Consider the following 13,319-nt stretch of genomic DNA (forward strand, 5'->3'; position numbering starts at 1 on the left):
CCACGCATCGCGACTCTAGGCTGACCAACAAGTATCTTACCACTTACATTAGACCACGGATCGCGACTATTGGTTGACAAACACGTGTCTAACCACTCGACCACGGATCACGACTCTAGGCTGACCAACAATTGACTTATAACTAGACCACGGATCGCGACTCTTGGTTTACTAACAGGGGCGTAGCAAGAAGGTTTGTGATGTGTACACAAGTACTTCCCCGGAAAATTATTGTTTACCAGATTGTCTGTAGTGATTTCTCGTAGCATTCTGACCCCTTAACGTATCAAAGTTTTGTCAACAAAAAGATAATGGTTTAATAGATATATAGAGGGAATGAGGTTGCACATAAAATGATATTGATCATCCTGACACCATCCGATAAAAGTGATGCCATAATAATCATGATGGCTGACAGCTACCACAATGCATTTTTAGGCAAAAAAAGCAGTAATATGTATGGAACGCCGGCACTGTCTTTCGTAGTCCAAAAACTTTATTATTGCGTTTGTTTCTTATTACATTATGTACCAAGTGTTTTACATGGTGTACAAACATAGTTATGTTATGTCAGTTTATCTTTATATGTTGTGGTTTTGTAATTATATTATGACAGTTTTTATTATATTATGCGGATACATCTTTATATCATGTAGACATTATATTACGTTATGTGCATACTTTATTATATTATGTCCATACTTTATTATATTATGTGCAAATATCATTTTATTATGTCCATATTTCAAACCCGAATTTCCTAAAACATGTTACTCGACGAACCAACTACCCGCTAATTTCACCGAAATTTTCCAGACTAAAATGCATTATTACGCTATGGCATTATCAATTCAACACGTGTACCCAAGAGAAACAATATATATATATATATATATATATATATATATATATATATATATATATATATATATATATATATATATATATATATATATATATATATATATATATATCACGATACAGGTGAGATGGAAGTTTTGCCAATTATCACAAGTTACAGTCACCACATCATATTCTTACTAAAAAATGATAAAAAATGATAAAAAAATAAAAATAACAAAAATAAACGGACAGGGGCGTGGTGTGTCAAAACAACGCAACCTGCCCCCGTGGTGTCTACCAACTTACATAAAACCACGGAGCTCGACTCTAAGCTGACAATCAAGTGTCTTACCACTAGACCACGAGTCATGACTCAAGGCTGACAATCAAGTGTCTTACCACTAGACCACGAGTCATGACTCAAGGTCGACAAACAAGTGTCTTACCACTAGACCACGAGTCATGACTCAATGCCAACAAACAAGTGTCTTACCACTAGACCACGAGTCATGACTCTAGGCTGACAAACAAGTGTCTTACCACTAGACCACATGTCATGACTCAAGGTCGACAAACAAGTGTCTTACCACTAGACTACGAGTCATGACTCAATGCCGACAAACAAGTGTCTTACCACTAGACCACGAGTCATGACTCTAGGCTGACAAACAAGTGTCTTACCACTAGACCACGAGTCATGACTCAAGGCTGACAAACAAGTGTCTTACCACTAGACCACGAGTCATGACTCAATGCCGACAAACAAGTGTCTTACCACTAGACCACGAGTCATGGCTCAATGCCGACAAACAAGTGTCTTACCACTAGACCACGAGTCATGGCTCAAGGCCGACAAACAAGTGTCTTACCACTAGACCCCGAGTCATTACTCAATGCCGACAAACAAGTGTCTTAACACTAGACCACGAGTCATGACTCAATGCCGACAAACAAGTGTCTTAACACTAGACCACGAGTAATGACTCAATGCAGACAAACAAGTGTCTTAACACTAGACCACGAGTCATGACTCAATGCCGACAAACAAGTGTCTTAACACTAGACCACGAGTCATGACTCAATGCCGACAAACAAGTGTCTTAACACTAGATCATGAGCCATGGCTCAAGGCCGACAAACAAGTGTCTTACCACTAGACCCCGAGTCATGACTCAAGGCTGACAAACAAGTGTCTTACCAATAGACCACGAGTCATGACCTTAGGCTGACAATCAAGTGCCTTACCACTAGACCACGAATCATGACTCTAGGCTGACAATCAAGTGTCTTACCTCTAGACCACGAGTCATGACTCAAGAATGACAATCAAGTGTCTAACCACTAGGCCACGAGTCATGACTCTAGGTTGACAATCATGTGTCTTAACACTAGACCACGAGTCATGACTCAAGGCTGACAAACAAGTGTCTTACCACTAGACCACGAGTCATGACCTTAGGCTGACAATCAAATGTCGTACCGCTTGACCACGAGTCATGACCTTAGGCTGACAATCAAGTGTCGTACCGCTTGACCACGAGTCATGACCTTCGGCTGACAATCAAGTGTCGTACCGCTTGACCACAAGCCATGACACTAGGAAGACCAACACGTGTCTTACCACTAGACCACGAGTCATGACTCAAGGCTGACAATCAAGTGTCGTACCGTCTGACCATGAGTCATGACCTTAGGCTGACAATCAAGTGTCGTACCGCTTGACCACGAGTCATGACCTTAGGCTGACAATCAAGTGTCGTACCGCTTGACCACGTGCCATGACACTAGGAAGACCAACACGTGTCTTACCACTAGACCACGAGTCATGACTCTAGGCTGACAATCAAGTGTTGTACCGATTGACCACGAGTCATGACTCTAGGAAGACCAACACGTGTCTTACCACTAGACCACGAGTCATGACTCTAGGAAGACCAACACGTGTCTCACAACTAGACCACGAGTCATGACTTAAGGCTGACCAACAAGTGTCCTACCACTAGACCACGAGTCATGACTCAAGGCTGACGGTCAAGTGCGTTACCGCTTGACCACGAGTCATGACTCAAGGCTGACAAACAAGTGTCTCACCGCTAGACCACGAGTCATGACTCTAGGCTGACGTTCAAGTGTCTTACCGCTAAAACATGAGTCATGACGAGTCATGACTCAAGGTAGACCAATAAGTGCCTTACCACTAGACCACGAGTCATGACTCTAGGCTAACAATCAAGTTTCTTACCACTTGACAACGAGTCATGAATCAAGGCTGACAATCAAGTGTATTACCACTTGACCATGAGCCATGACTCTAGGCTGACAATCAAGTATCTTACCGCTTGAACACGAGTCATGACTATAGGCTGACAATCCAGTGTCGTACCGCTTGACCACGCGTCATGACTCTAGGCTGACAATCAAGTATCTTACCACTTGACCACGAGTCATGACTCAAGGCTGACCAACAAGTGTCTTCCCAATATAACACGAGTCATGACCGTGGCTGACCAACATGTGTCTTACCGCTAGACCACGAGTCATGACTCAAAGCAGACCAACAAGTGTCTAACCGCTTGACCACGAGTCATGACTTAAGGCAGACCAACAAGTGTCTTACCAGTAGACCACGAGTCATGACTCTAGGCTGACTTACACGTGTCTTACCGCTAGACCACAGATCGCGACCATAGTTTGTCAAACAAGTGTCTTACCACTTACATTTGACCACGGATCACGACCCTAGGTTGACAGTCAAGTGTATTACCACTAGACCACGAATCACAACTCTAAGTTGACAGTCAAGTGTATTACCACTAGACCATGGTTCCGCCACATTTTAAATCTGACCACGTTGTTTGTTTGTTTGTCTTTATGAGGGACTGTCCGCGCCAAATATGGCTTTCCAACGGCACGTCTCAGCCACGATTTAAATGTCATGAGTGCCACGAGAAAACTGTAACTTAGTTCCCAATCACAGTTATTTTGAGAGTTAAAGCACCTAAAAACGGGATAAAACATTCCTTGATTGAAACCAGTATACTGAGTACTCCAAATTTCCCAGTTATACTCTTTTAATGTCATATATGGCGCCAGGCAAGCTACTGGTACAAGCTTTTTCATGTATTTCGGTATGACTCCGCCGTGGAATAAAGCCCTGACACTCCGCACCCGAATCTTACGTTTTTCCATCGGCACTATGCTATCGGTTTGGTTTGATTCTTACCACAGACTCTATAATTTATAACTGCTTTACTCTTCAGTGGTGTGTAAAGGTAACGTGTTTGATAATCTTTTGGACGAGTTTTGGCAGTGGCGCATGCGCAATAACCCTGAGTTCGCGAGTAACGTTGGCAACAGCAACTACACTGATCTTCTTGAGGACTACAGCATCGCGGCTATCGACACGCGAAAGGTAAGCCACGCCCAAACAATAACATTTGACGGCAGTAATGGTCTATACACCTTTCTTAGATTATGAAATTCAATTAGGCGGAATGATAGTTAAATGCTTGCTAGCATGCGCACACCGCCCAATAAACCACTTTATATAACCAATTTAGTTACGACTTAATATAACGTCTCGTACATTTTCTCACTACCTGCCATTGTTTTGCAGGAGTGGCTTGAGGATTTTCTGACCAGGGTGAAATCCTCCGTACAGCGGAACTCGCTTGACGCAGGGGATAGCGTCACGTATGACGTACTTGTGGACACTATTCAATCATGGCTGGATGGTTACGAGTGGAGATAGTTAGGAAGATTTGTTTAATCTTATGGAATAATAAGTTTGTCATAATGTATAGATGTACGTTGTTTAAAACTGGCAGTTTCAATTTACACATATGCCTTAGTTTAGCAAATTCATAGTCATTTTTCATATGCATATGCCTTTAAACTAATTCGCAGAAATGTTAAATACACGTGCCTTGATAGCCACAAGAAGTTGTTTATAAGGTAGACTAGAATATTTTGATCCAAAATTGGCCAATAGATTCATATTACCCATATTGGTCAATGGTAATGTTTCCCATATTGGTCAATGCAGTCATAATACCCATATTGGTCAATGCAGTCATTATACCCATATTGGTCAATGGAGTCATATTACCAATATTGGTCAATGGAGTCATATTACCCATATTGGTCAATGCAGTCATATTACCCATATTGGTCAATGCAGTCATTATACACATATTGGTCAATGGAGTCATATTACCCATATTGGTCAATGGAGTCATATTACCCATATTGGTCAATGGAGTCATAATACCCATATTGGTCAATGGAGTCATATTACCCATATTGGTCAATGGAGTCATAATACCCATATTGGTCAATGGAGTCATATTACCCATATTAGTCAATGAGGTCATATTACCCATATTGGTCAATGGAGTCATAAAACCCATATTGGTCAATGGAGTCATAATACACATATTGGTCAATGCAGTGATAATACCCATATTGGTCAATGGAGTCATAATACCCATATTGGTCAATGCAGTCATAATACCCATATTGGTCAATGCAGTCATATTACACATATTGGTCAATGGAGTCATAATACCCATATTGGTCAATGCAGTCATATTACCCATATTGGTCAATGGAGTCATATTACCCATATTGGTCAATGGAGTCATAATACCCATATTGGTCAATGGAGTCATATTATCAATATTGGTCAATGGAGTCATAATACCCATATTGGTCAATGGAGTCATAATACCCATATTGGTCAATGGAGTCATATTACCCATATTGGTCAATGGAGTCATATTACCCATATTGGTCAATGGAGTCATATTACCAATATTGGTCAATGGAGTCATATTACCCATATTGGTCAATGGAGTCATATTACCAATATTGGTCAATGCAGTCATATTACCCATATTGGTCAATGCAGTCATATTACACATATTGGTCAATGCAGTCATATTACACATATTGGTCAATGGAGTCATAATACCCATATTGGTCAATGCAGTCATATTACCCATATTGGTCAATGGAGTCATAAAACCCATATTGGTCAATGCAGTCATAATACCCATATTGGTCAATGGAGTCATATTACCCATATTGGTCAATGCAGTCATATTACCCATATTGGTCAATGCAGTCATAATACCCATATTGGTCAATGGAGTCATATTACCCATATTGGTCAATGGAGTCATAATACCCATATTGGTCAATGGAGTCATAATACCCATATTGGTCAATGGAGTCATATTACCCATATTGGTCAATGGAGTCATAATACCCATATTGGTCAATGGAGTCATATTACCAATATTGGTCAATGGAGTCATAATACCCATATTGGTCAATGGAGTCATAATACCCATATTGGTCAATGCAGTCATATTACACATATTGGTCAATGCAGTCATAATACACATATTGGTCAATGGAGTCATAATACCCATATTGGTCAATGGAGTCATAATACCCATATTGGTCAATGGAGTCATAATACACATATTGGTCAATGCAGTCATATTACACATTTTGGTCAATGCAGTCATAATACCTATATTGGTCAATGCAGTCATAATACCCATATTGGCCAATGCAGTCATATTACCCATATTGGTCAATGAAGTCATAATAGCCCAAATGGTCAATGCAGTCGTATTACCCATATTGGTCGATGGAGTCATAATACACATATTGGTCAATTGGGCCATAATACCCATATTGGTCAATGGAGTCATAATACCCATATTGGTCAATGGAGTCATAGTACCCATATTGGTCAATGGAGTCATAATACCCATATTGGTCAATGGAGTCATAATACCCATATTGGTCAATGCAGTCATAATACCCATATTGGTCAATGCAAGCATAATACACATATTGGTCAATGGAGTCATAATACACATATTGGTCAATGGAGTCATATTACACATATTGGTCAAATGAGTCATATTGCACATATTGGTCAATGGAGTCAAAATACACATATTGGTCAATGGAGTCATATTACACATATTGGTCAATGGAGTCATGATACACATTTTGGTCAATCGGGTCATAATACCCATATCAGTCAATGGGGTTATTTTACCCATATTGGTCAATGCAGTCATAATACCAATATTGGTCAATGCAGTCATTATACCCATATTGGCCAATGGAGTCGTAATACCCATATTGGCCAATGGAGTCATAATACCCATATTGGTCAATGCAGTCATAATACCCATATTGGTCAATGCAGTCATAATACCCATATTGGTCAATGCAGTCATAATACACATATTGGTCAATGGAGTCATAATACCCATATTGGTCAATGCAGTCATAATACCCATATTGGTCAATGCAGTCATAATACCCATATTGGTCAATGCAGTCATAAAACCCATATTGGTCAATGGAGTCATATTACCCATATTGGTCAATGGTGTCGCGTTACCCATATTGGTCAATGGGGTCATATTACCCATATTGTTCAATGGGATCATATTACCCATATTGTTCAATGAGGTCATATTACCCATATTGGTCAATGAGGTCATATTACCCATATTGGTCAATGGAGTCATATTACCCATATTTGTCAATGGAGTCATAATACCCATATTGGTCAATGGAGTCATAATACCCATATTGGTCAATGGAGTCATAATACCCATATTGGTCAATGCAGTCATATTACCCATATTGGTCAATGGAGTCATATTACCCATATTGGTCAATGGAGTCATAATACCCATATTGGTCAATGGAGTCATAATACCCATATTGGTCAATGGAGTCATAATACCCATATTGGTCAATGCAGTCATAATACCCATATTGGTCAATGGAGTCATAATACCCATATTGGTCAATGGAGTCATAATACCCATATTGGTCAATGCAGTCATAATACCCATATTGGTCAATGGAGTCATATTACCCATATTGGTCAATGGAGTCATATTACCCATATTGGTCAATGAGGTCATGTTACCCATATTGTTTAATGGGGTCATATTACCCATATTGATCAATGGGGTCATATTACCCGCATAGGTAAATGCAGTCATATTTGCCATATTGGTCAATGGAGTCATCTTACAATTTTACGCAATAAGTATCAAAAGCCTTGTTTAAATCAGCCACAATATCAATACAATTCAAATTAACAAATCACAATACTAATATTGCAGTTACGGACCGATGAACCCCATCAGCATCCTTGAGGGCATTCAGATAACCTATGGGTCGCGAGCAGAACTAGTGAAATTCGAGTCGACAGAAATATTTGAGAAGTTTGCAACACGAATCAAGGCATATGGTGACCAGGTACATTCATGATTGCTTAGGTACATAACCCACCAGCTGCATGTTCAAATAGAAGCAGATATTGAGTTATTGTTTTAAGGTGAATTTAGAGTTATTTAGATTAAGTGGCATAACAATCGGAACACCTCGGTCATCTCCGCCATACGACGAGCCTTGTTTCGATTGAAATTGGACGGGTTAATCCGGATGGTGGCATAAATGGCACTCGAGAAACGCTTTATTGTTTATGTTTAGAATAGCCTTTTTGATATATATTTTAAACCAAACACAGAGATCCATCGCTTTTTACACTGAAACACCTGCGTTATGATGTCATATATCATGTGATACGTCATTCGGAACTCTTTGGCCATTTTTATCGAAAACAACCTCGGATGTATGCAGGTACATCGGTTGAAGTAGTTCGTGATTTTTTTAATTATATCATTAATTAAATGTAATGTTTTAGAATTGTATGTATTGGTCTTAGTTTAAATTGATTGCCAAAGAAGTGAATTACTGCAAACACCATTAAGGTTCCCAAGAGTTAAGCCATAAAGTTTAACTGCTAAATAAAATTACTACGCGATGTACTTGCAGCGGACTTAAAAATATGCCACTTTTTGAGTAGGTAAACCGTCCAAATACATCCGAGGTTGTTTTCGATAAAAATGGCCGAGGAGCTCCGTATGGTGATACATTTGCTTTCGCTATCCACTCATTGTCCAGAAAGACTGTGGACGTAGATATGGATATTACTTGGGTAGCGTAGCACCAAGTTAAAGTACTTATACATATACGAAGTGAATTGCTTTATCCCCTTACCTGATAAACCCAGGACGTTAAAGTGCATAGTTATGACGTGGTCAATAGCTGGCTTCCAAGTTATGTTTAAAATAGAGGTGCACATCTAAATTTAGAAATGCATAATTATCTTGTTTAACCATAACTGCATGATTAGAGGTGCGCCTCTTAAATAGAGTTAAATAGATGCTGAACAATTATCAAAAACAGTTAATGACTAATCCCATAACTGAATATGACTCTGAAGACTATATATACTATTTTCATTGTAAAAAAATAATTTCATTATAAGTTATTAGACACAATAATATATTGACGTGTGCTCCTTAACAAGCGGACAAGCGTTTTGATCTACATGAAAAACTCTTGTTTTGGGGTGATTCATTCATATTATTAAATTTTGGTTTTAAAACAAAACGAACTTGCTTTTTTTAATTGTATAATTTATTGAGCAGAGCCGCACTATGGCCATTAACCGCGTACTTCTTACAGCACTACTTTATTCGACAGACTGTTAAGTTTCAAATTAATTTTGAATGGCAAAAATATTTGCGTAAATACCTGCACACCAATGATAAAAGATTGCTGACAAAAGATCAGATCGCAGATTTGCATATTTCCGTTCGAAAATTAATGTTAAATGGTTTAAACCGTTACTTACAATTAAATTAAGAAAACTGCATAAAACATTAATTTTCGAACTGCAATATAAAAATCTGCGATTTATTTTTTGTCAGCAGTCAACAGTCTTATAGCACTTGTTTCAATGGCTCGTTCCAAGACAAAACATAAAAAAGTTGTCAAAACGTTCAATGTGTGAGAGTGAAGCTTTAAGTTCGTTATTGTAAAATGTTTCGCCAGTCAAAGCAGATTAAATGGTTAAGTGAAACAAAAAAAATATCAACTATAACTTATCAAATACAATTGTATGCTTTGTAACGTTCCTGTCACTTGAAAATGAGCGTTTCTTGATTTTGACCATAATTTCTAGACATTGAATTATGATATGAGAATCTTAAATGTTTGCAGATTGACCAGATAATTACACGGATGAAAAAGTCATTAGAGATGAAGACGACGTATCATTCCGTGTCTATTGTAAGTAATACACCATCATGTGGCACTATTGTAAGTAATACATCATCATGCTGCACTATTGTAAGTATAACGCCATCATGTGGCACTATTGTAAGTAATACATCATCATGTGGCACTATTGTATATAATACGCTATCATGTGGCACTATTGTAGGTAATAAGCCATCATGTGGCACTATTGTATATAATACGCCATCATGTGGCACTATTGTAGGTAATACGCAATCATGTGGCACTATTGTAGGTAATACGCCATCGTGTGGCACTATTGTAGGTAATACGCCATCATTTGGCACTATTGTAGGTAATACGCCATCATGTGGCACTATTGTAGGTAATACGCCATCATGTGTCACTATTGTAGGTAATAAGCCATTATGTGGCACTATTGTAAGTAATACGCCATCATGTGGCACTATTGTATTGTAAGTGATACTCCGTCATGTGGCACTATTGTAGGTAATACGCCATCATGTGGCACTATTGTAGGTAATAAGCCATTATGTGGCACTATTGTAAGTAATACGCCATCATGTGGCACTATTGTATTGTAAGTAATACTCCGTCATGTGGCACTATTGTAAGAAATACACCGTCATGTGGCACTATTGTAAGTAATACACCATCATGTGGCACTATTGTAGGTAATACACCGTCATGTGGCACTATTGTAAGTAATACACCGTCAAGTGGCGCTATTGTAAGTAATACACCGTCATGTGGTACTATTGTAGGTAATACACCGTCATGTGGCGCTATTGTAAGTAATACACCGTCATGTGGTACTATTGTAGGTAATACACCATCATGTGGCACTATTGTAGGTAATACACCGTCATGTGGCACTATTGTAAGTAATACACCGTCATGTGGCACTATTGTAGGTAATACACCGTCATGTGACACTATGGTAGGTAATACACCGTCATGGGGCACTATGGTAGGTAATACACCGTCATGTGGCACTATTGTAGGTAATACACCGTCATGTGGCACTATTGTAGGTAATACACCGTCATGTGACACTATTGTAGGTAATACACCGTCATGTGGCACTATTGTAGGTAATACACCGTCATGTGGCACTATTGTAGGTAATACACCGTCATGTGGCACTATTGTAGGTAATACACCGTCATGTGGCACTATGGTAGGTAATACACCGTCATGTGGCACTATGGTAGGTAATACACCGTCATGTGGTACTATGGTAGGTAATACACCGTCATGTGGCACTATGGTAGGTAATACACCGTCATGTGGCACTATGGTAGGTAATACACCGTCATGTGGCACTATGGTAGGTAATACACCGTCATGTGGCACTATGGTAGGTAATACACCGTCATGTGGCACTATGGTAGGTAATACACCGTCATGTGGCACTATGGTAGGTAATACACCGTCATGTGGCACTGTGGTAGGTAATACACCATCATGTGACACTATTGTAGGTAATACACCGTCATGTGGCACTATGGTAAGTAATACACCGTCATGTGGCACTAGGGTAGGTATTACACCATCATGTGGCACTATTGTAAGTAATACACCGTCATGTGGCACTATGGTAAGTAATACACCGTCATGTGGCACTATGGTAAGTAATACACCGTCATGTGGCACTATGGTAGGTAATACACCGTCATGTGGCACTATGGTAGGTAATACACCGTCATGTGGCACTATGGTAGGTAATACACCGTCATGTGGCACTATGGTAGGTAATACACCGTCATGTGGCACTATGGTAGGTAACACACCGTCATGTGGCACTATGGTAGGTAACACACCGTCATGTGGCACTATGGTAGGTAATACACCATCATGTGGCACTATGGTAGGTAATACACCGTCATGTGACACTATGGTAGGTAATACACCGTCATGTGGCACTATTGTAGGTAATACACCATCATGTGGCACTATTGTAAGTAATACACTGTCATGTGACACTATTGTAGGTAATACACCGTCATGTGGTACTATTGTAGGTAATACACCATCATGTGGCACTATGGTAGGTAATACACCATCATGTGGCACTATTGTAGGTAATACACCATCATGTGGTACTATTGTAGGTAATACACCATCATGTGGCACTATGGTAGGTAATACACCATCATGTGGCACTATGGTAGGTAATACACCATCAAGTGACACTATGGTAGGTAATACACCGTCATGTGGCACTATTGTAAGTAATACACCGACAAGTGACACTATTGTAGGTAATACACCATCATGCGGCACTATCGTAGGTAATTCACCGTCATTTGGCACTATTGTAGGTAATACACCGTCATGCGGCACTATTGTAAGTAATACACCATCATGTGGCACTATTGTAAGTAATACACCGTCATGTGGCACTATGGTAGGTAATACACCATCATGTGGCACTATTGTAGGTAATACACCGTCATGTGGCACTATTGTAGGTAATACACCATCATGTGGCACTATTGTAGGTAATACACCGTCATGTGGCACTATTGTAGGTAATACACCGTCATGTGGCACTATTGTAGGTAATACACCATCATGTGGCACTATTGAAAGTAATACACCATCATGTGGCACTATGGTAGGTAATACACCGTCATGTGGCACTATTGTAGGTAATACACCGTCATGTGGCACTAATGTAGGTAATACACCGTCATGTGGCACTATTGTAAGTAATACACCGTCATGTGGCACTATGGTAGGTAATACACCATCATGTGGCACTATGGTAGGTAAAACACCATCATGTGGCACTATTGTAGGTAATACACCATCATTTGGCACTATTGTAGGTAATACACCGTCATGTGGCACTATGGTATGTAATACACCATCATGTGGCACTATGGTAGGTGACGGTGTGGCACTAATGTAGGTAATACGCCATCATGTGGCACTAATGTAGGTAACACGCCATCATGTGGCACTAATGTAGGTAATACACCGTCATGTGACACTAATGTAAGTAATACACCGTCATGTGGCACTATGGTAGGTAATACACCGTCATGTGGCACTATTGTAAGTAATACTCCGTCAAGTGGCACTATTGTAAGTAATACTCCGTCATGTGGCACTATTGTAAGTAATACACTGACATGTGACACTGTTGTAAGTAATACTCCGTCATGTGGCACTATTGTAAGTAATACTCCGTCATGTGGCACTATTGTAAGTAATACACCGTCATGTGGCACTATTGTAAGTAATACGCCATCATGTGGCACTATTGTAAGTAATACTCCGTCATGTGGCACTATTGTAAGTAATACGCCATC

At 39.6% G+C, this 13,319-nt stretch overlaps 1 protein-coding gene across 1 annotated transcript in view; it reads left to right on the forward strand.

Moving 5' to 3' along the window:
* Window positions 1-13,319, forward strand: part of LOC128244847 (uncharacterized) — a 35,908-nt gene that overhangs the window by 3,380 nt on the left and 19,209 nt on the right. Inside the window, exons 2-5 of the mRNA XM_052962950.1 lie at window positions 4,104-4,255; window positions 4,460-4,593; window positions 8,013-8,148; window positions 9,961-10,029. Of these exons, the coding sequence (XP_052818910.1) occupies window positions 4,104-4,255; window positions 4,460-4,593; window positions 8,013-8,148; window positions 9,961-10,029 (491 nt within the window). The remainder of the gene's footprint in view (window positions 1-4,103; window positions 4,256-4,459; window positions 4,594-8,012; window positions 8,149-9,960; window positions 10,030-13,319) is intronic.

The sequence above is a fragment of the Mya arenaria genome, chromosome 8 (assembly GCF_026914265.1).
Source record: "Mya arenaria isolate MELC-2E11 chromosome 8, ASM2691426v1".
NCBI classification, from domain to species: Eukaryota; Metazoa; Mollusca; class Bivalvia; order Myida; family Myidae; genus Mya; species Mya arenaria.